The sequence below is a fragment of the Lissotriton helveticus genome, chromosome 1_1, assembly GCF_964261635.1.
Source record: "Lissotriton helveticus chromosome 1_1, aLisHel1.1, whole genome shotgun sequence".
NCBI lineage: Eukaryota > Metazoa > Chordata > Amphibia > Caudata > Salamandridae > Lissotriton > Lissotriton helveticus.
Genome location: NC_136057.1, coordinates 1,186,177,963 through 1,186,200,908, shown reverse-complemented (window position 1 = coordinate 1,186,200,908; position 22,946 = coordinate 1,186,177,963). Strand labels below are relative to the sequence as shown.

Genomic DNA, 22,946 nt, shown 5'->3' with positions numbered 1-22,946 from the left:
ATTTGGCCATAAATTCATAATTGTAAAAGACTTCTGAACCCAGGTAGCTGAATAACTCAAAAGTTGAGGACCTGTGAAAGATCCAGCAGCAAAATTGAGCATGACTTCAAACTAACATTAAACCACCTTTCTTGTGCATTAGCTGTTAATTAACCATACATACATTGGACTTGTAGTGCAACCCAAATTCTCTTAAGTTGAGTGAGTATTTCTCTGGCCACATGCCTTCAGGGGAAACTTTAAACTGCATTGCCAGAAAGTGAAACAAACCATTCCAGGGTACAGAATATACTGACAAAAAAGTAGCATTTAGCAAATTTTAAGATTTAGATACCTGACTAAATGCCAAAGGTTAGCTACCCTATTAGCCTCTGGGTGGAACCTAGCTGTGAGATATTCTGTAGTTTTGCAATGGGCTGCAGTTATATCCTGAGTGAAGCATCACCAGAACATTCACCTGAACACATTAGAGGAACTGGGCAAGCAAAGGGGGGGGGGACTGGGGAGCGAAGGAATCTTGTGCTGTTGCTCTATGAATATACTGAAAAAAATGCAGATTTAAACCGGTTATCCAGAAGTCTAGAAGAGGTCTGATAAAGGATTCAGGCACATATTGAACAACATAATAAAGACAGTAAACAGTATACTAATGTAAAAACACTCCTATCGGTTACATCAAAGCGCACTGAGTGAACAACTTGTTCTTTAATAACTGCTCAAGAAAATGCAAATAACAGTTAAGCCATTCAGATAGGTACATATATGAACAATTAGCTTTGGACTTACTGTGCATGTTGATATGCCAGAGTCCTCAGAGGCGACTCGTAGGCCATTCCGTAGCGTGGTCACCTTTGTCTCAGGAACATTTACAGATACTTGAGCTTCTGCTGCTTGGGTGGACCTGAATCTACTTGATCCAAGTTTGACTGACTGGAAAGAAAAAAATTTTTGACACAGTTGAGTTTCTGTTTGCGCAACTGCATTAAAAGCTTTCAATTAACAAGAGCCACCAGTCACGACATAGTTAAAAAACAATAACATAACATATCTATCATGTGCCAAAATCATGAAAGGACAAAAGGCTCAAAGATGAGATTTCTTGTTTAGTTGAAACCCATTGGAAAGTAAATGAAAGGTCTACTTAGAATCATATGTCAGTTAAAGAATCAGGTTGGTTCATGGGATTACAGCTGGGCTGATGTTGTGGCATCTAGACAGGGAAAGCATAGTATAGTTAGGCAGCAGTTGGGTAATGCAGGGCTGAACCAAAGGAAGGCAGGTGTGATCTAAGAAATGCTCTATCCAGGCTAGGAAAGGATGGTCTAGTTAAGCATGGCAATTTAAGAAACAAGCATTGGCATAGCCAATAGGTCTCGCCTTTGGGACCTTAAAAGTGTTTAGCCATGCAACAGTTAATGTTGTTGCACCAAGGATATTGTGCTGTATAACTAAATACTTATAAGGTCCCAAAAGCAAAACCTATTGGCTATGCCAATGCTTGTTATCAAAGTTGCTGGTAAGGCCCTTCAGTCGGGGAGGAGGGTGCAGATGAATGTAAAATTCATGAGATGGAGAGAGGAGACCAGCAGTGGGGACTGGGTGGACAGAAACCAAAGTGGGCTGAATTGAAAAGTAGGGCGGAAGGGACGTTTTCTTACATCGTAAATGCTCAGTCTCAAATTGCTGTTGTTTAAACTTTAAAAGGATAACAAAATATGTGTTTTACACATACATTATGTTCTAAGGTGTCCTAAACACCTTCTCGACGAGGAAGCCCAAGTTCATTAAAGCAACACTAGTGAGAACCTTTGAGCCAATTCAAGAGAAATGGAAACTGATTTTTTGTTTTAAATAACACCAATAATGACATGTTTTTTTACAGAAAAAACATGGTTTGTAATTTCATAGTGCTGCGTCACGGACATATAGAATTAGTGAGTTAGACGGAAAAACAGTCTCCGTGAGAAGAAAAATAGATTAAACAATGCTTGAATTTAATTTTACTGTGTCCACTTTAAAAAGCACGACCAAAATTCAAATAAACCGGACAGGGTTAACTTTTTGGGGTGGGGGAGGGGGAGGGGACTAAGAAGGATGATGGGTAATGCCATTGAAAGACTCGTCGTAACTTCTGGTGTAATACTGAGGTTTCAAATGGGACGTATAGAATACAATGCAAGTTGATCTAGAAACCAGAAGAAAGCTTGCGACCATAAATGAGCTTTCCTGTTATTTCAGACCAGACGTGCGCGCCTGTGTTTCACGTAACACCAAGTGAAGTTCACATATATGCAGGTTGTTCCCCTGGGCTTAATTAAGTGCTGTATTTGCTGTCTTCGGGCCGATGTGCCGCATAAAGAGAGGTTTCAATTGGCTAATTTCTGATGATAACGATAAAGGTTAGTAGACTATTTTTTTTTTTGTAGATGATGCACTTTTTGTTTTTATTTTGTATTTTTTTGTGAAGGAGAGGCTTCTTACCACGAGTGTGTTGACCATCAACCAATAGGCAGATTTGATCATTTACTCATATTTTATTGAAGTGGGCCTAAATAGCAATCTGGGTCACAAGGAGCCTCCACCAACTAAGAGGGTGGCATAAGTGGGCACAGAGCAACCCTGCCTACCAAGAGAGAGATGGGCTCCTTAAAGATGGGACAGGATGAATACTCATGGGGAATTCACCGTCCCCGAAGCAAAGCAGAATGGGCAGAGTAAAAATATCTCAATAAAAATTTTAAAAAAAACACAGAACACACAAGGAATTCGCAGACTCCAGACGTGATAGACACACTGAAGCAGCAGAGAAACCACCCCCTCCATTAGAGACGGGCGCACTAGCACATGCATTGGGGCGGATGGGGGGGGGGGGTAGGTAGAATGGTACAAGGGGTAAAAAAAACACCAACCCTAGTGCATTCCTTTCAGATCGGGTGTACATCACGCACAAAACAAGCCAAGCAATTCCTCTGCTCATCTAACACCCGGAAAGTAGCCGCCTGGCACCAGCACCCCAATGATATCACTTCATGGTTTCTGTTTCTTCTAGCGCTTTGTGCGTTTGTTTTCAATGCATTGTGAATTCAGATTGAGAGCGGATGAAAGGCACAGGATTGACAGGCAAGGAAACTGAAGCCCTCCCGTTTATCCGAAGAACAGATGCAGCACAGACCGCGTTTTGTGTAATTTGGCTTGTCACTTCTTACTCACAGCAATTTGCAAGGGCAGCCGCTTGTTTATATTTGCATCGTGCTTTCACTTTAAGTGAATGCGCGATGTAAAAATGAACGCACGCTGCCCAAAGTGAAAGCGCAATGTAAAAATTAGCATGCGCCACCCAAAGTGAAAGCGCGATGTAACAAGCACTCGAGTAGTGCGCGCTGCGCTAATTAAAAACAGATGGTAGAACAGATGGCCCCTGCTTGTAACCACAAGCGGTAGGCCGTGGGCGGATACATGCAGACGCCTTTGCCCAATTGTGTGATGTCTTTTTCAGAAATTAAAGACAACAGAGGTCCTCAGGAAATTTTTTAAATGAGCGGAAACAATGAAATTACAGACCACAATCGGTACTATAATCAAATTTCCAAACCCAGCCGGGTGAGGAAATGTTTAATTAAAGATAAAAAGACATTTTCATGCTATGGAATTTCGACGTCAATGTTCTACGCCACTTTATGCACTGGATGAACAATAATTGTTCGGGCCTGAACTTCACATTCTCATCTGATAAGTTCTCTATTAACTTCTTGGACTTAACGATTTTTCATCATGAAGGTGAACTCCTAACACGCCTATTCAGAAAGCCCACTGAGAGGAATACGCTGTTGGACTACACCAGTAACCACCCCAGAGCCCTGAGAGACTCGCTACCTTTCTCTCAGTTTCTCCGAATCAGGAGAAATTGCTCAAACAAGGAAGACTACTTCAAAGAGAGTGCCATCTTGGCCAACAAACTGAAAGAAAGGGGTTATCCTAGGAAAACTAAAAAACGCTTTGAAAAGAGCATGGTATCGTCCCCGAGAAACATTACTTGTCCCAAACCCAAAGAAAGATCAGGACAGGATAGCTTGCGTAACAACTTTCTCCCCCTTATCTAATAAACTGAGGAAAATGATCCTACAACACTGACCTGTGATCAATGCAGGCATTCTTGAGATCGAGCGTACTCTCTTTGCTTTCAAAAAAAGTAAGAATCTAAAGGACCATTTGGTTAGAGCAGCCCTCCCTTGCCCAACCCTCCACTCTTGAAGCTAGATGGGGTCTGTCCCCCATTGTTGGACATGTCAAATGTGGGGGATGTATTGTATGTGATTTAACCATTGAAGGCAAAACACTACAGTTTAACAATTCAGATGTAATACTCTAACAAATTGTAACACCAGTAATGTTGTGTATCTTATTCAATGCCCGTGCCAAAAGGTCTATGTGGGTCAAACGTCACAAAAAATCAAAACACGCATTTGCCAGCACAGAAGCCACATTAGATGCAAGACACCGAATGCCCCGTTGGTAGAGCACTTCACTGATGCCAACCATGATGAGGATGACATCCGCTGGACAGTGCTAAAGGCATTGAAACTACCCCCAAGAGGAGGCAGCATGACAAGTCTCCTAAATAAAGAAGAGTTGAAGTGCATAATACTGCTGGACTCTATCCGCAATGGACTAAATCGGACAGAGGACTGGACCTCTCTCCTTTGATTCGGCTCTTGCCTGGCCTCTCTGGAATATTGCCCGTTCTCTGTAATAACCACACTGATAAATGGTTGAACTGCCAGAGGCTCCACCTCTAACATGAACTCTCGACGTCACTGCACTAACTATGTACTATTGGAGTGCATTTCAAATGTATGTTGAATACAATTTCTAGCATTAACAAGCAGGCATGTGTATTAATAATTCGCTGTGTTTCAAGGCAAGGCTTCTTATGGCGGTCATTGGCTATTCTGGGAGCACGCCAAATCACTACGAGGAATTATTCCTCAAACCCACTCGTTCCCTCACTTATTCCCACCACGATCCCGTCTTTATAAATGGCCCATCCACATCACCCAACCACTACCACGTTATCACGAGCACTCTGACCACTCCAAAATGGCCCCTGAATCTATCACCCATACAGAACAAGTCCTTCCTCCACTTGGCGGCTCGTGCCCATTCCAAAATGGCGTCCACAGAGAACGCGGATGGCTACCCCACCATTCGCTATAAGCTCCGGTGGGCCCACAATACCCGAACAGCGGATCGTCGCTGCAGGAGATGCGGAGAGAGACTATCGAGTCTCCGCCATCAACCCACCGCGATTTACAAGGCCACTCAAGGTAAGCACTAGCCCTAGGGCGGGTCGAGCGCCCCCCTGCTGGGACCTCTCTGCTGACCCCCCCGTAATTTTTTGTTGCAGCCCTTCGGGTGTCAAAATTACACTGTTCCTTATCCAAGGACGCAATCCCCACCTTCGAGTAAGACCGCTAAGGATCACTCGACTGCGAGGCCAATCTAACCTCGCCCCTAACCAGGTAATTATTATCCCCGGCACCGAAAAGGAGGGACCACACCCGGTACAACCTTGCCCTTTACCAACTCAATTTCCCTATTCTAGGTACCCGTACATTCACGGTAACCTGACCACTTACTAAGGCGCCTGACCAGGACCAAGCACGTTGCTCGGCAGGTTAGTGCTGCCGTTGAAATCCGGATGGATGCATGAGGCCCATGAATGCTCCACTACTCACTGAACCTCTTTGGAGAACACCCCTTACCACAAATCCATACTCACTGATATCAACTGTGAAATAGCCCATATGCTAAACAGTTTTTATTCTTCCTTACTACCAGACGGGGACCCCGTTTTGCATGAAACGCACTTACCCGTCCCTGGCGCCACCCGACTACCACTATCTGGACTGATTGTACGCCCGAATAGTCTCGCCCATTAGTTCACAATTTTCCACCTTCACCGCTTGATCACGATAGAGTTAATCATTTCGTCGGACCACTCGCACTGACCAGGTCGAATTTTTAAACCTCTGTTATCTCACCGGGCGGCCTTTTAACCAGCATTACCACGTTATAGACCAGCCACACAAGCCTGCACTATGTACATAACCCTCGCTATGTAAACTGTTTTTATGTTCTCACTATTCTGGGCGGATGCCTTATTTTGTCTTTTTTCTCTATTTTTTCCCCTTTACTCCCACAGGCATTCTTAATAACAGGCAAATGATTTAAATAGTCCTGATGATGATCCCGGTTCATTAGGAGCCAGGGGATCGAAACGTTGACGCTTGAACAGTATTACAGGAAATTCAATTGTATGCTATTCTGTAAACACTGTATGTCGAAACTTGTTTGAATTGATTATTAATTTACAAGCGACAGTTGGCTCCAAACCTCTTGCCTGAAAAAACCCTCCTTTCTTACCTGATTCTTCTACTATGTTTCTCTTTCTTGTAGGATAGGTACAGGATTGTGCCCTATCTAAATGTTTGTATTTGACCTTCTCCAGGCCAACCAAATTCCTTTTTATCTTTAATTAAACATTTCCTCACCCGGCTGGGTTTGGAAATTTGATTATAGTACCGATTGTGGTCTGTAATTTCATTGTTTCCGCTCATTTAAAAAAATTCCTGAGGACCTCTGTTGTCTTAATAGTTGATCACCCATGGTCCAAAGGTACTTTTTGGGTTCCCTTGTTTATATGAAAATGTCTTTTTCAGAAAGACACAAGCAAAGACCAGTGCAAATATTGCACACAATAAAAGACACGCACAAGTGTGTGGAAAACCCAGAGCGATTCCAAGAAGTCGTTTTCCTAGAGTAGCGCATGCGCGCTGAGCTAGGCTCGACCTAAAAATACGAACAGAAGTGTATTACAAGAGTTACAGTGACACAGAAAATGGCTCTTTGTATGGGTTTTTATGTGGTGTCATATGCAGACATCTGGCAGCTTGTATAATTATATGTGTAATGTTGTTTAAAATATATATGTTCTACATAGAGAAATTGTTAGTAAACAACAATAAGGGAGTTACACCTAGAGGATATACCCAATACTCAATAGAGACGGGTCTGTGTGTTAACCACAATCCAAGAGAAGGACTTCCTTTGTCCTTTAGAAGACCCCTCACTCACCAACCTAGTTGGTGACATGCTTCATCATCGGGGTCCCACCCGGATAGCCGAATGCCATCCAGGTGTGCTGCGACACCTGATTACAGTGGAGCGGGATTTAATTTTTATGTGTGAAAAGGAGGGAACTAAGTGTTATTAAAAATATCCGGTACTGCCCACTTACGTGATTTATTCTGGGGTGTAACGAATAAAATTAAAAACAGTAAGGCACCTGTTGCCCAATTAGGAGAGCTGTCGGTGAAAAAAACTATAATACAGGGTGTGAGATTAAAAAAGGTCTACATGTTTCTACCTATGTGTTAATTTAACAGGTTTTCGTCAGGACCATGGAGTACATAAGGGACGGTGTACGCACGCTAAGGCGCACCCTATCCTCGTATGTAACAAGAGGAGAAACTAAAAATGAATCTCCAAAGAGCTGTTTTCTTCTTTTATTTGTAGAAAAAGCTGGGAGCGTTACTACTCAATGCTCCATGAGCGAACTCGGGACTGGCACTTTCCTCGTTACGATTTGTAGCAGGAAGGGAGGGCGCCGTTTGCACCTAACCGTCACCGCGAGGGCAAATACCCTTTCTCTCTCTATTGTTGTTCCTACATAGAGAAATGCCCTTTAACTGCCCCTGCGAAATTACTAGTGGAGCAAATAACTGCACTGAAGTAAACTTACTGTGAAAATGACACAGCCTGACTTAGTGTAGAGAATTTTAGCAGCTCGTTCCAACTCAACTTATTCTCCACTCTGTTAGCTTCTGTGTTAGGTTTTTGGGTCAGATACCACCCTGAAACTGAAGATAACTATACTTTATGCCTCTGAGCAATCAGTGCCCAGGCCTGAAATTGTTAAAGACAATTTACTGACCCCGCCTTACTAGCCTTCAACTAACCTCGCTTGAAGGGAATGTTTGTCAGTTCTGAAAGTCCCTGCTGCATGAGTAAAGGGAAGTGCTCTCTGTACACTCAGCTGACAAGAAGTTTTGAGTACCAAGAAGTGGTACACATGACTATGAATAAAGTAGTCTTAGAATGTATTGCTGGTGGTCAGGAAGCATGACATTTAGGTCCGCGCTCCCGTCACATACGGTCTTACAAGTACTGCAGCATCTGCACCTGTTTCTATCCTTAAACACTACACAGAAAAAAAACATGCCTTGGTCCAAACTCAGTACTTATTCTGCCCACGTGTTTCAGGTAATCAGACATGAAGTTTGTACCTCTGTCTGACACCACCTCCTTAGAAAAATCCATTCTGGCAATGATACCAATGAGGGCCCCAGGTACAGCAGGAGCATAAGTACTCCTTAGGGTAAAGGACTCAGGATACCGGTTAGCATGACCCATTATTACCAGTAACAATCTGTTTTCTGATGCTGTTGGAGGGTCAAAGGGACCAACAATGTCAATCCCCCAAACCACTGGAAGTGGAATTAAGAGGGATGGCTACCGGTCTTGCCACTGGCATAAAAAGTGGCAAAGGAGTTACAAAACTCGTTCACCATCTGGGACATCCCTGGCCAGTAGAAGTGATTCACCAACCTTTTTCAAGTTTCGGCCTGGCCAAGATGCCCAGCTAGGGGGATGTCATGGGCCAAAGTGAGAAGAAACTCCTTAAACTGCTGGGTCATTACCACTCTCCTAGTGGCATCAGGTTTGGGGTCTCTGGCTTCAGTGTAAAGGAGTTACTCCTCCCAATAGGAGTGGGAGCCACTTACATATCCCTTTTATTGAACAGCAGCTTGCTGTCTCAGGCTTTCTTTTTTTTTTAAACAATCTTTATTTGTCAATCAGCACAATGGGCGCATGACTCTGTAAACCAGAGTCCACTGCAGCATCACGTAACATAGACATGTATTAGCAATTGACTTTAAAAGAAAAACAAGATTATCAGCATAATCAACAGCAGGAATTACTGACAATAACACCCCCCCCAGCCTCAACTATCCCCTTCCTCCCCCCCCAGAGTTGCACCACCACCACCGAAGCACGCCCACCCACCCAAGCACGCACACACCACAATCAGCCACCCACCCTGCACCAGGCCCCCCGACCCTGTCCCTACCCGCATTCCAGCATGATATCGTCTGTCTCAGCCGGGGGCTCTAGCCACAGGCCCCTATAGTCAGCCCACTTCTTCCAAATTTTGTAATGCTTACGCGGACACCCTCGGGCCACAAAGATCGGTTGCTCCAATCCCATGCAGAAATCCAATCTGTTTTTCCTGGCAGCCACAGAGGGTGCCCGCACATCCTTCCACAACCGGGCGAAATCCTGTTTTGCCAATGTGAGGCCTAACAATAGAAAATGTCTTTTATAGAGGTTGCCCCCGATGCCCTCCATCACATGCAAAAGGGCAAGTTGCGGAGTACGTGGAAGCGACCACCCCAAGTGAATATCCCTCTCCAAAACCGGTCCAGCGACAAACATTGCCAGGAACATGCCCTCTGACCCACCGCACCGAAGATATTCCGGGGATGCCACCAGCCCCGCCCGCCACAGTCGCACCCGAGTGAAAAACTTGATGGATACATTTAAATTGGATGAGGCGGAGACGCATAGCTATGGCTGCCCCGCTAGGTGCGGCTAAGGCCTCCCGCCAATCCTCCTCCTCCAATACCCCCACATCGTCCTCCCAGGCCCCTCTCAATTTCTCCAGCTGGGATGCGCTGTGGGTGACCAGGGTCTGGTATATGCGCAATATCTTTTTGGTCTCAAGGTCTCCCATAAAAACCTTTGCTTCCAGCGGACTAAACTCCGGCAGTGAGTCAAGGCCCTCAAGATGAGGGGTGAGCGCATGCCGGAGCTGAAGGTACCTGAAAAATTGCAACTGGGGCATGTCAAACTCCTCATGCTGATCGCGGAATGATTTGAAGGAGCCATTCCGCACCACGTCACCCAGGGTGGATATGCCAATGGCATCCCAGCCCCGAAATCCCTGAAGAACCACCAAGTCGGGCAAACGCCCATTGTGCCACAGGGGGGTTTCCTCCGTAAGTGTGTTCCACCACCCCATACGCTTCAGAGATTGGCGCCAAATCTGAAAGATGACTTTCGTGACCGGTGGCAGAGCACTACGCAGTGCTGGTGAATAAAGTATCGTATGAAGAGTGGACTGCCCCATCAAGTATCGCTCCACAACGTAGGCTGGATCCCCCCTGTCGCCATACCACCACTTGTTGAGGACCAATAAATGCGAGGCCTGATAATAAGACAGGATATCCGATGTCGCAAGACCTCCACAGTATGTGGAGAGAAAGCAGGTGCGCAGTGCAACACACACCTCTCCTCCTCCCCAGAGAAACTGTCCCAGCAGCGAGTTCAGCAGCCGGCAGCATTTAGGCGCGATTGGGTGCGGGTGGTTCTGCAATTGTTACAACAGGCGGGGAGTGAAAGCCGTCTCAGGTTTTTAAGAGTAGGACAGGTCCTGTGCCCCTGGTAAAGATCTTCCCTAAAGGTCTCCCTGGACCCAAGAGCTCTCCCATGTAAGGACCTAGCTCCTGGGGCTCAATTCCCTCTGGGGCTGACAGGTCTTCTCGCTGAGAAGAGGGGATCTGATCTGGTATCAGTACAGAAGCAGGTTTTCCAGACTTCTTGCCTTTCCTCTTGAAAGGTTGGGCCATTATCCCAGGTTTCCAACTCTTATTTTTCACCCTGGGCTCTACAGTGTGCTCTCGTTTTCAGACACCTCCATTTATGTATACCCAGCATAGCTGCATGGGTCATTCTTTCGAGCTCAGCCCACCCCGAGGACTCCAGATCATTGCCTAGCAGACATTGTAGAAGGATAGCCGAGGATACCTCCATCCTCTTCTGGTCAGTACCTCCTTCCCATTCTAAGAATACCATCGCAATGGGATGTACCTTAGGATGATTATCAGCGTTGAGGACTGTTTATGTCTCATCAGCCAAGTATTGTCCTGAGGGCACCAGTTGCTCAACCACCATGGCGACACTAGCACCAGTGTCTCTCCGTGTTTCAACTCCAACCCCATTGATATATGGCTTTTTTCTGTATCTCTACAGGTTACTGAGCAAGACAGCAAGGGTAGCTACACCCACCCCACCCCACCCTCTGGGTTTAGAGTTGCCTCAGTGAGCTCTCCGACATGGTCCGGGGTCCCCTGTGATCCCATCTGGAGACTTACCACTACATTTACTGCAGGTGCACTAGAGGAATTCTTGGGACAGCTAATGCCTCCAGTTCGGTGTCCAAGAGACTTACAAACATGACACTAATCCTTTTTGGAATCCCAGTTCTTACCCTGATATCCACCCTTAGACTGTAGGGTTGCTAGGCCCACCCTCCTGAGCAGTTGTTTTGGGGCCTTTTGAAGACTCTTTGTTTTTATCTTTGTTCTGCTCACCATCTTTACCCTTTGGCAGGGTGGACCTTAGCAACCCCTTTCTTTTGGTCACCCCCACCAGTGGTAGTTTTAGTTACCCTTGTTTTGACTCAGTGTTCTGCCTTCTTCCCCAGTTCTTGAGGAGTAAGTGGACTTGGGTCCATCAGGTGTAGATGTAATTTCTTATCTTATCTTATGCTGTATTTAAATTTCTCTTGAATTACTTAACAGATGCTCTTTAGCAAAGTCCATCATAATCATGCACATAGTTATCTTTCAACCAGCCACCTAGTGTTTTTACTGAAAAGTCTAAGAAATCTACCCAGGTCTGACTGAGTTTTTCGAGTCTCCTGAACCAGTTTCTGTATTCTTCAGTGGCGAGTCCAAAGCCCTCAATCAGGGTGTCCTCCACGAGGTCCTAAGAATCAACATCTGCCTCATTCAGTATCAGGAGCAAATCCCCACCCTTTCCTTAGAACAGTTCCCAAAGAAGAGAGCCCTAAATCTTCTTGTTTGGCTATTTCATTTTACAGGCCTTCTCAAAGGCTGTAAACCATATGGTGATATCATCACCCTTTGAATATTTTGAGACAATCCCTTTGGGGATTTTAGGGTCAAAACCAGATATAGGCTATCTCAAATATTTATTTTTCTGTAGCCAGGAGTTTAGCCTCTAATGCTATCCTCCTGGCCAGTTTCTGAAGATCAGCATCTTCAGTGTCTACCTTTTCTGGGATACTGCTAGGGTGCTACCAGTGGTATTGTGTTGTACTTATAGTGTGACCGCACTTTCTGGAACTATCTGTATCTAGGAATTCTAGCTTGCTGTTTCAAGAGTAACGTTCTTCTACTGGTCAGTTGTTTCCTGACGAGTTGGGAGAAGTCCGCTCTTTACCCTCCAACTTAAATAAAGGAGTTTCACTTATCAGAGGTGTCCAGAGGTAGCACTTCTTCACAACCGTATTTTGGCAACGATCCTGGTCAGGAGGATGTGGTTTGGGAGAGTGCTGAGCAGCATTTGGTCCAAAGAGTCCTTCTGCACCATTCGGCCCACTTGGGTAAGAGCGGACTACATTTGACGAATTACTGGAAGTATTTGAGCTTTCTCAGCTTTGAGCAGAGTTTCAGTGGGGTTTCTGTGAGCGGAGAAACTTGCACTGACGCATAGTGCATAAGTCACTCTCTCTGCCTGTGTAGGCACGCTATCGTGCCTGTAAGGGTACATCTTACGTTTGACGCCATCTTGGATCGGCATCCTTTATTATCTAGGGAAGGGCATGTACAAGGCCGACACAGCACACATGCATCGCTGACGGAGGAGTCTACTAACGTTTCTTCAGCACATCTGACGGTGTCCATTGCAAATTTCAACGCGGATACTCAGTGCAGTTTCTTCGGTGATATACACACCAACAGTATTTCATCCCCAGGTACTTTCATTTTCAGCGACGTGCACTCCATGGCAAGGTTGATTTACCTAGATCCGCACATGTGTTAAAACAGACTTTTGTGAGAATTGACTATATATATTTATTTCTTTATAGTGACATACACAACCCTTGTTTGCTACTAGTTCTATTCGTTGGTTGTCTTCATTCCAAGTGTGTGTTCCTCTTCAGTGATACGCACACTGTGTTTTTATCTATTGTACACATTGGCATTCAAAGAGTATGGCTTCTACACAAATCTCAGTAATATTGCCTCCAAGTTTTCTACCACATCCTGGTACTTCCAGCATTCCATGGGAGGATTGGATCCTTATGTTTGACAATGATTTGGATGCTCTTGATGGCCAAGATTTTAGTGTTAAAAGGAAATAAGCACTCTTGCTTAGTACCTTAGGAAAAGAAGGCCACGCGTTTTCAGGTATTCACCCCAAGAATTTCAGGCCAATTGGCAACCTATGCCTGATGAATACAAGGAGGCTATCTGTAGGATGGAAGCAAGATATGCCAAAGAAGAAAACCTACTCATGATTAGTTACAAGTTCGATACCCAATACCAAAACCAACATGAGTCAATAGATGAATTCATAACAAGGTTGAGGGAATTGTCTATTAAGGGTAAATTTGGTTTGATGACAGATGAACTGATTAGGTATCAGTTGATTTTATGGCATGACATGGAGGCTAACATTATGCAAATCTCCTTTATTGCCACAGCTCAGCAGCAACAATTGAAGAGAATATAGAAATTCAAACAACATTCTAACATACTATGTAGTCCATCAACGCGCAGCCATCTTCCTTCTTTGTTGCTGCTGCTCACAAGATAACTATTTCTCATTACTTTCGTGTTTGGAAGCATTATTTGTTTATGCTTAGATATATTCATGTGTAAATCACATAGTTGGGTCCTATTGACCCTACCATTCAGTGAACTTTTGTACTTTTACATAAGGGGACAAATGTTTTTGTCTAATTTATCATTTAGCGTAAAAAATCCTAATTAGAGTCTCTCGCGACTCAAGCGCAAAGTCTATGCTCCCCCATAACCCCATCACTGCTTCCGGGACCCCAGCTGGGTTCGTAGACATTCTTTATGCCTGTTTTTCAGCTTAACAGCATATGCATCTTTTAACCTTAACGAGGCCGCAAACACGTTTCCTAGCAACACGCTCATCGCAAGCCAAGGCAAACGGCCTGCGGCCTTCACACGACGCGCTTGAATAAATGCGGTGTTGCTTATGGCCTCCTTTGCTTCCCTCGACTCGGGCGCTGGGTCTACAACAGAGTGAAACACTTGTTCCCTCCTTTTCCCATACCACGGTGCAACTCATGGAGCCGTACCGCGGAAACAAAATCATTTTCAAGGAAAAGTACCTTGCATGAGGCAACTATGCACGTCAACTAAGGGCGTGGTCGTCATAAAAACTAAAGCCTACATCTAAGCCGGTTTGACAGTTGCTTTTCACACTACAGTTGCTTTTCACACTGCAGTTACTCGCGTCACTATAAATTTCTCCTCAGCCCCTGGACATCGCTTAAAAAGCGCAAAGCATAATTATTACTCCGTATTTTAAAGCGGAAAGCATACTTATTATCCCGATTTTTATCAGTATCATCTCATGATCACTTATTGAGAAACAACCTTTCACCCACCCTGTGGGAGGAAGCAAAATTAGATTACTAGAACTGTTTACACTCATTTTGAAGGAGAAGGTCAAAACTCAGGTAAAAAAAAAAATATATCATTTTGACAAGTAGTCCCATTTTTAACCATGTCACTCAACCCAGAATCAAACCTGGAGGGAAAAATAGAATTGATCGTCAATAAAGCACATGGTAAAGTCATGAGACCATCAGCAAAACAAGCATTTGCAATGCAATAGGTCTCGCATTTGCTAGAGTTGGAGCTATTGGCATTGTAAATGACAATGCCTTTTATTCATTTGTTTTGAAAACCAGCAAGCGGTGCATAAACACGCACTTTAGTCCTTGCTTATGAGAAGCAAGGCTGTCACTAAAAGAGACTGCCAGCTTTGCTTCTCATAAGCAAGAGCTAGAAGTACAAAGTGCTTGTTTACGCACAGCTTGCAGGTTTTCAAACGCATAAATAAAAGGCATTGTCATTTACAATGCCAATAGCTCAAACTCTCGCAAATGCGAAACCTATTGCATTGCAAATGATTGTTCTGTTTTTCCCCAAAATCCAGGAACCCAGCTGTGAGAAGACGAATAAACGGCATCCACTACCGCCTGCAGCTCATTGGTCAAAGTGGGGGAACAAAAGTAGGGGAACTGTGGGCAGAGAATCAGAGGGCAGGAATAACCCAAGGATTGGATCAGTTGCAATGGCGTACTTTAAAAAAATCCAAAATATTAAAGCAACTAAAGGGGCTAAATTAGCATTAAGGACCTCCACAACGTACACAATAATTAATAATAAATCAATGTCCAGTGTTTTTCTTTCAAAAAGAAAAAGAACATAAATGTACACGCAACAAAATATAAAATTACGAATGTACACAATAAAACTAAGATCTCTCGAGCATCACCTGAACTAGAGATCTTTGTCCGATGGTGTTTTGGTGTTAAACAATTTATAGTCCCTCCCTATGGTGTTCGTCAAGGGGTTCACAATGGGTTTTCAATGCAAATTCCCTTACTAGTGTGTTTGCAAAGAGTTCAGAAAGTAAAACCTGACTCTCAGGGTATTGAGACACAGCAGTCCAGGACTGACTCAGGGAGGTGTATTGGGATAATAGAAACTAAGAACCGAGCAACATACGAAAGCATTGCACAGTAAATCAATGCCCAGCCAATGCTTCTTTGAGATACAAGGACCCCACAACTACATACTATGGACCAAATGACACATATGTAGAAGATTTCAGCTAATAATAAAAACTGAAACCCCTCTGAAAGGGGACAGAGTTGCAGGCTGCAAATCATGTACCATAACTAAAGATCACAAAGGCAAATAACCCACTACACTCTATTCCTGTGATCTGGGAGGTACCAGGTGGCAATTTGTGAACCAGCAGGTTCTAACCCTAAAATCCAGCCATGGCCCTTGATGGGTCCATTGCAACACAAGTCTTTACACAATCCACATGGTTATGGCTGCAGACTTCGTGTAGTATTCACAAAGTAAAATAAGAGGCTTACTGCCATTGTCACTACATTTAAAAATCAGTAAAGTAAACATACAGGCTTAAACATACACAGACATGACCATGTGGCCTCTGTCCATAAAGATCCATCAAACATTTTAGGCAAACCTAAAGTATACATTGATATGAACATAATCCATCCTTCTGACGACACCAAGCATTTACTGTGGTTGGACCCAAGAAGGGATATATGAACTAAATGAACTATAAATAATCCAGACCTAATGTTTTTGGCATATCTTTTCATAATAAACAAAGCATACCTATAGTATCTGACATAACTTTTCCCAATCAACCAATCGGCACTGCAGCCTTGATCATTGGCTTGCCAAGATAACTACCCCAAGTCTCCTGCAAAAATCTCAGTCCATACAATAAAACTACTCTCTTTTTTAGCATAGACACGACTTCTGTCTCATTAAATTTAGTTGGGGCGAAAATCAACAGGCGAGTGGATCCAAAGCCAAGTTAGGTTGATCGCATAAGGTTTGGCCTCAAGCCTGTCCAAAAAAAGGAGGAAAAATAGTTTAATATCATAAAATGATAATCCAGCCTTTGGTTTGTTGAGCAATGGGCCAAGCATTACAACTAAGTGAATATTTGCTAGTCTGGGCGGCATTTTCTGATCCCTTCACAAAGCAGTGTTAGCTCAGCGGTCGGAATTTCGGAGATGTGTGGAGTTTACTGCACTTGGAAATTACCGCTTGTCTGCACCCGTCGGTAAATTGTAGGCATGGCAAACTTGCTGCAACTTAACAGGGGTGAAAAGTGTGGACGGTGTATACAGTCACATGAAGAATTTGGTGCATTAAGTATCAAAATCCGCATATATTTCCAAAAACTCAGAATAGATGCGATTGATCACACCGGGTCCATTCCAAACCCAGGCTAGTCATTGGATTTTATGGGGTGAGATAAATAGCACCTTCCATTCGGGGCACGTAATTTGTTCCTAATTGTTCAGACAATGCGATTCTAAATAAATGGCATTATGTTAAATACTGTTATAAGCACTGTGGGTTTATATCAGGTGTATTTCACCACAACAATGTCAATGTTATTGAACATTAGCACTTCTATGTGGAAAATCAGGTCAAGACTTAGTGCACACTTTTCCATTCACGTGGCCAGTTTTATGCTCAATATATCAGACCTCCCACACAGGGGCGTGGCTTGAGCGCCGATGGAGCGGGCGGCGTGAGCCGATAGCTCCGCGCGCGATCCCGCAAAACTCCTGAAAATTGGGGTTTTTTTTGTGGCGGCCGACGACGGACGTTGGTCGGAATATCTGCGCGACGCCCCGCACCTACGACTGACTCCTGGTAGGGCCGGAGGCCGGCGTTCTGCCTCGCGGACCCGGGACGAGTGGGCGGAAGGAAGAGCCCTCAAGATGGCGGCGCTCGCGGTCGGACGGGACCGCTTGGTCTACTGAGCTCCAGGGCGGTGGAGGCCAACCGCCTCGGGGAGGAAAGCTGTGCTGCACGGACGCCCGGGCTCGGGCGGCCCCTGGAGTGTCTTTGCGAACGAGCTGCAGACCGGCGGTTGGCTGACCCCATAGCGCGGCGCAAAATGGCGGCGGTCTGAGGCGCCGAGCCGGAAGACAACCGTGATCGGCCACTCGGCCGGGGGACTGGTGAGGAGAGGAGCCGGGGCGCTCATAGAGCGGAGACTGGGCGAGGCGCCCAGCGGACGCTGGCGAGGAAGACTCTGGAGCTCCTGGCGGCGGTGACTCAGCGGCGCCTAAGCAGCTGGTGCCGACGGGACCTCGGCGAGGAAGTGGCCTGCTGCTGCGGCGATAGGTGCACGTAGGGCCCCTCAAAGCTGGTGCAGTGCAAGGACTGAGGTGGGTGCACTGTTCGAGGGCGAGACCTGAGGACGTGTTCGGGTGACGGATGTGCAGCCCCCCTGCTGGTACACAGCCTGAATGTCTGGGACTGTACTGTGACTGTGGCAGCTGGCGGCCTCATCGAGAGCTTGGAGGGAGGCCTTGAAGACTTGTAGCCCGCTGTGATAAGCTGGGGTGCGCGCGAGCAACTGGCTGCATTGCGCCCGGGGAACTGAACCCTGAGGTGGTGATCCCTGACGGCGGAGGCTGTGCGGTGGGTACGACCTGAGGCCCGCCTTCGGCGGCAAAGTGAGGGCAAGACTCCACGAGAGCAGGGAGATACGCCGGGGGTGTCCGGGACGGGCTGTCTGGAAGGGGGACAACGGGGGTCGCAGAGGTCAAGACCCCGGCCCGCCGCGACAGCCTACAGCTCACATAGACGGCGCTCTGGTTGGGACAGCAGCGAGGCCGTTTCTTCACGGCTCAGACACTGACTGCTCTGCGGAGTGTACACTGGCTTGGTGACCCTTTTCCTGGGAGGATCAGAGGGATCGTTGCTGCCTGGCTGCACCTGATCAGGGCGGAAGGTGTCTACCGGGGGCTCCGTAGAGGGTATTCCCGGCGGGATGAAACCGAAGACCGCAGAAGTGGACGGCGCGGCACGGGGCACTGCTCCAGAAGGTGCCGATACAATGGAGGGCTCGGAGTCGGAAAGGCGCCTGAACAAGCGCCTAGATCAGATTCTGGAGGCCATCGCGGCAACCAAAGACTCCCTACATGATGATATTGCCCAGGTCGCGACAGGACTGGGCCTCCTGAAAGCTGATCACTCCAAGCTGGTGGATAGGGTGAAGGACACTGAACTGGTCGTGCGAGATCTGAAACCTGCGGTAGTGGCTATTGAGCGGAAACTGGAGGATGCGCTGCAGAGACTGAACACGTTGGAGAAGAGAGCGGAGGACGCGGAAAGCAGGAACCGGCGCAACAACGTCAGGGTGGTTGGCTTGCCGGAGAAAATTGAGGGGAAGGATATGCTTTCCTACCTGGAGACCTGGTTCAAAACTCAGGTGGCCCCTGAGGGGCTGTCCTCCTTCTTTACTCTTGAGCGGGCGCACAGGGTCCCGGCCGCGCCGCCATTGTTGGGACGTCCTCCTAGGCCTGTGGTGGCGCGTGTCCTCCACTACAAGGACAGGGACTTACTGATCCAAAATGCGCGCTCCAAGGGGCCCTTCGAGGTGGAGAATAGTTCGGTCACAATTTTCCCGGACTATACGCAGGATATTCAGCGTCGCAGGGCATCGTACCTAGCGGTGAAGAAGGAACTGAGATCGGAAGGGATTCAATACTCCCTGCTATTCCCGGCCAAGCTGCGGATCATCCTTGATGGCACGACACAGTTCTTTTTGTCGCCTGACGACGCTTGGTCTTGGCTTGAGTCCTACAGGGCGGGAACAGACCGAAGGGACAAGCCGGCAGATGGTAGGCCCAAACAGGTGAGGGTGCGCCAGTCGCAACGCATCCGCAAGAGGCACAGAACACAGCAAGCCCTGCTGCGGGCGCAATTGGCAGCGGACAAACAGGGAGCACTGGCGGCAACGGCGGGGATCACCGGGTCGCAGATGGAGGACCTGAACGGTGGCCTGGCATCGGACGACGACAAAGGTCAATCTGGGACTGAACTGTCTGATGCTGATAGTACTGTGGGCCCGGAGATGACGCCTCGCACTGCGGATGATCTGTGTTGAGCGGGATCCCTGGGATGCAAAATGGCCTGGAATCGCTTACTGCAGAGACAGAACTGTGTGTTACCCTTTTTGATTACTGTTGTTGTCATATGCCACTGTATGGGATCATGGTGCGGGGTGCGGAGGCGGGAGCTGCCGCCTATCGGCGAATTGCCGCGTACCTCTTTGCCCTTAAGGCAACCTGTGGTGGCTACTGCAGGGTAGATTTGTTTACATGGTTATTGAGGTTTGGACGGGGACTGGTGCGAGACTATTGGTTCCTGTTCTGGGGGTTTGGGTGTTGGGTGTTTTGTGGGATGTTGGGGCGGGGGGGCACGGTTGCAGCTGGTGTGAGCTGGAGAAACATGATGGAAATAAAGCTGAGGGAGGATGTCAATGGGGGTATTATCTGACCTAAAGTGCATCACTTGGAATGTTAGGGGGCTTCACACGATGTCCAGACGCTATAAAGTGCATGCATATCTAGTGAGACGTGGGATTCAGATTGCAATGCTCCAAGAGACCCATCTTACCAAGTTAGAATGTGCAGCGCTGCAGCGACGCTGACGGGGACAGGTCTTTGGCACAACGTACTCAGCTTATGCGAGAGGAGTGCTGATTTGGGTGAGGGCGGGAACTCCATTCCAGGTCATGGCCCAAATAATCGATCCTGAGGGTAGGTATGTGGGTGTGAGAGGGAGACTGTATGGCAGGGAGGTGGTGCTTTGCTGCATTTACGCGCCGAATGTAGACCAGCCTCGATTTTTTGATGCCTTGTCGGGTGCACTGGCACATTATTTGGCAGCCCGATTATACTGGGAGGCGATTTTAACTCCATCTCGGACCCCACCCTGGATAGATCCCATCCGCCGCTTGCTGAGTCCTTGGTGCGTAGGGTAGCACGGCGGAGAACGGAATGGCAGACTGAATGGGGGTTGATAGATGTGTGGCGAGCGCAGCACCCAGATGATAGGGACTATTCCTACTTTTCTGCACTTCATGAACTGCATGTCCGGATTGACACAATACTATGTGACCCTGCTGTCGCCACCCTGGCCTCTAGTACTGAATACTTAGCTAGAACCATATCTGATCATAATCCCCAGTTGCTTTCCATCCATTGGCAGCAAGCGAGAACAGCGATTCCCAACTGGCGATTGAACCCGGATACAATGGAAGATCAGGTATTCCGGACTGAGGTGCGAGAGGGAGTGGAGACATACTTTGTAGTTAATGAGGGATCGGCATCTTCTAGAGGCTTGGAATGGGATGCATTTAAAGTGGTGGCGAGAGGCCTATGTATCGGTAAACATAGTGGGGTCAGGAAGGTGCTCCTGGATGAGGTCGTGAGGGCGGAGGAAGCGCTGAGGAACTTAGAGCAGCAGAGACCTGAGCGGGGCGCGGTGCATGCGCAGCTTATTGAGGCTAAAGAGCTCGTGGCGGCGGAAACGGAAAGATTGCGCTGCTACGACTATAAGCAATACACAGCGAGGGTCCATGATGAAGGTGACAAAGTAGGCACATTGCTGGCGAAGCTGGCGAACCCAGACCAGAGGGGGTGCTCAGTTTTGAGCTTGAGGACGGAATCGGGGGATACGGTCTATTCCCAGATGGAGATCCTTAAACGCTTTGAGGAGTATTATGGGACCCTGTACAGGAGTCGACTAGGGGTAGGTGCCGAGGAGATAGAGGACTACCTGGCGGACACTCGGTTCCCGCAGTTAGAAGAAGAAGACGCAAAGGCCCTGGGCGCTGCGATCACGCTGGCTGAGATTAAGGGTGCTATTGCTAGGATGGCGCGGAAGAAAACTCCCGGGGTAGATGGCTTCCCCATTGAATTCTACGCCGTATATGCTGATGTCTTGGCGCCTCGTTTGCTGGTAGTATACAATGAGGCACTGGAGCGGGGCTGTTTGCCCGGCTCTATGCGTGAGGCTTTGGTAGTGCCCCTGCTGAAGCCGGGTAAGGATAGAACAGACGTGACGGCGTACAGGCCACTGTCTATGTTGACGGTAGATTATAAAATCTTGAGCCGTATCTTGGCTACTAGATTGCTACCCCATATGACGACACTGATTCATGACGACCAGGCTGGTTTTATCCCTACCCGGAACACTTCGGCTAATATCCGCCGTTTGATACGTGTCATGGGGAGTGACTTGGACCCGGGTTCCGGGCCAGCGGTATTGTCTGTTGATATAGAGAAGTCGTTTGATAGCCTGGAGTGGATCTATCTGGATGCAGTCCTGGAAAGGTTCGGCGTGGGTGTCGAGTTTCGGCGCTGGACAAAGGTATTGTACGCCTCGGCCACAGCAAGGGTGCGATTGGGTTCGGTGATATCAACAGCATACTCGGTTCAGCGAGGCACGCGCCAAGGTTGTTCCCTGTCGCCACTGTTGTTCGCGCTGGCGATCGAGCCCTTAGCGATTCGGGCCCGGACGGGAGCGATCTATGGAGGGGTCGCTTGCCGGGGTGACCGTCATTTTATATCGCTTTATGCGGACGATCTCTTGATGTACCTGGAGGACACGGAGGGGGCATTGCAGAATGCAGTAGCTCTGCTGGATACGTTCGGCACCATGTCGGGCCTCGGGGTGAACTGGCGTAAGACCTGTGTTTTCCGGCTGCGGGCGGACACGCCCCAGCCACCACTGCCCGAGGCTCTGGTCTGGGAAGGATCCTGCTTTACGTATTTGGGTGTGAGGGTCTACCATAGGGCTGAAGATTTGCTGGAGGGCAACGTCGGACGCAGCATTAGAGCGCTGAGGGGCTCGGTGGCTTTTTGGGCCAGGCTCCCATTATCGGTGGTCGGCAGAGTGGCGCTGCTCAAGATGGTGGCTTTGCCGCGCCTTTTGTATTATTTTAGGACGTTGCCAGTGTGGGTTCCGCCCCGGCTCTTTAAGGACCTACGTACCCTTATTATAGGGTTCCTCTGGGGGACCGGGAGGAGAAGGGTGGCGTTGCACACCCTGTATCGGCCGAAAGCGGATGGGGGAATGGCAGTGCTGGATTTCGAACTGTATTATTTGGCGGCGTAGTTGCAGATCCTCACACAACACGTCACTAGGGAGTTCAGGGGCCCTGATCTGCGCAGGGGGACTGGGATACAGAGACATGTGCTGTCCTATATTGTCCTGCAACAACACCTTGATGCTGGAGGCCTGACACTAGAGGAAAAGACGTTGAGGTTGTGCTGGAATAGGAGTCAAAAGTGAGCCGGAGTGGGACACCCGTATGCCCCGGAAATACCTCTTGGCATGCTGACAGCTTTGCCGCATGGAGGGGACTGGTCGCTCCTTATGGAATGGGAA

General features: G+C 47.4%; 1 protein-coding gene across 1 annotated transcript in view; it reads right to left on the bottom strand.

Annotated features, from left to right (window-relative positions):
- Window positions 1-22,946, bottom strand: part of PMPCB (peptidase, mitochondrial processing subunit beta) — a 171,224-nt gene that overhangs the window by 128,782 nt on the left and 19,496 nt on the right. The window contains exon 2 of the mRNA XM_078679446.1: window positions 787-930. Coding sequence (XP_078535572.1) covers window positions 787-930 — 144 coding nt within the window. The remainder of the gene's footprint in view (window positions 1-786; window positions 931-22,946) is intronic.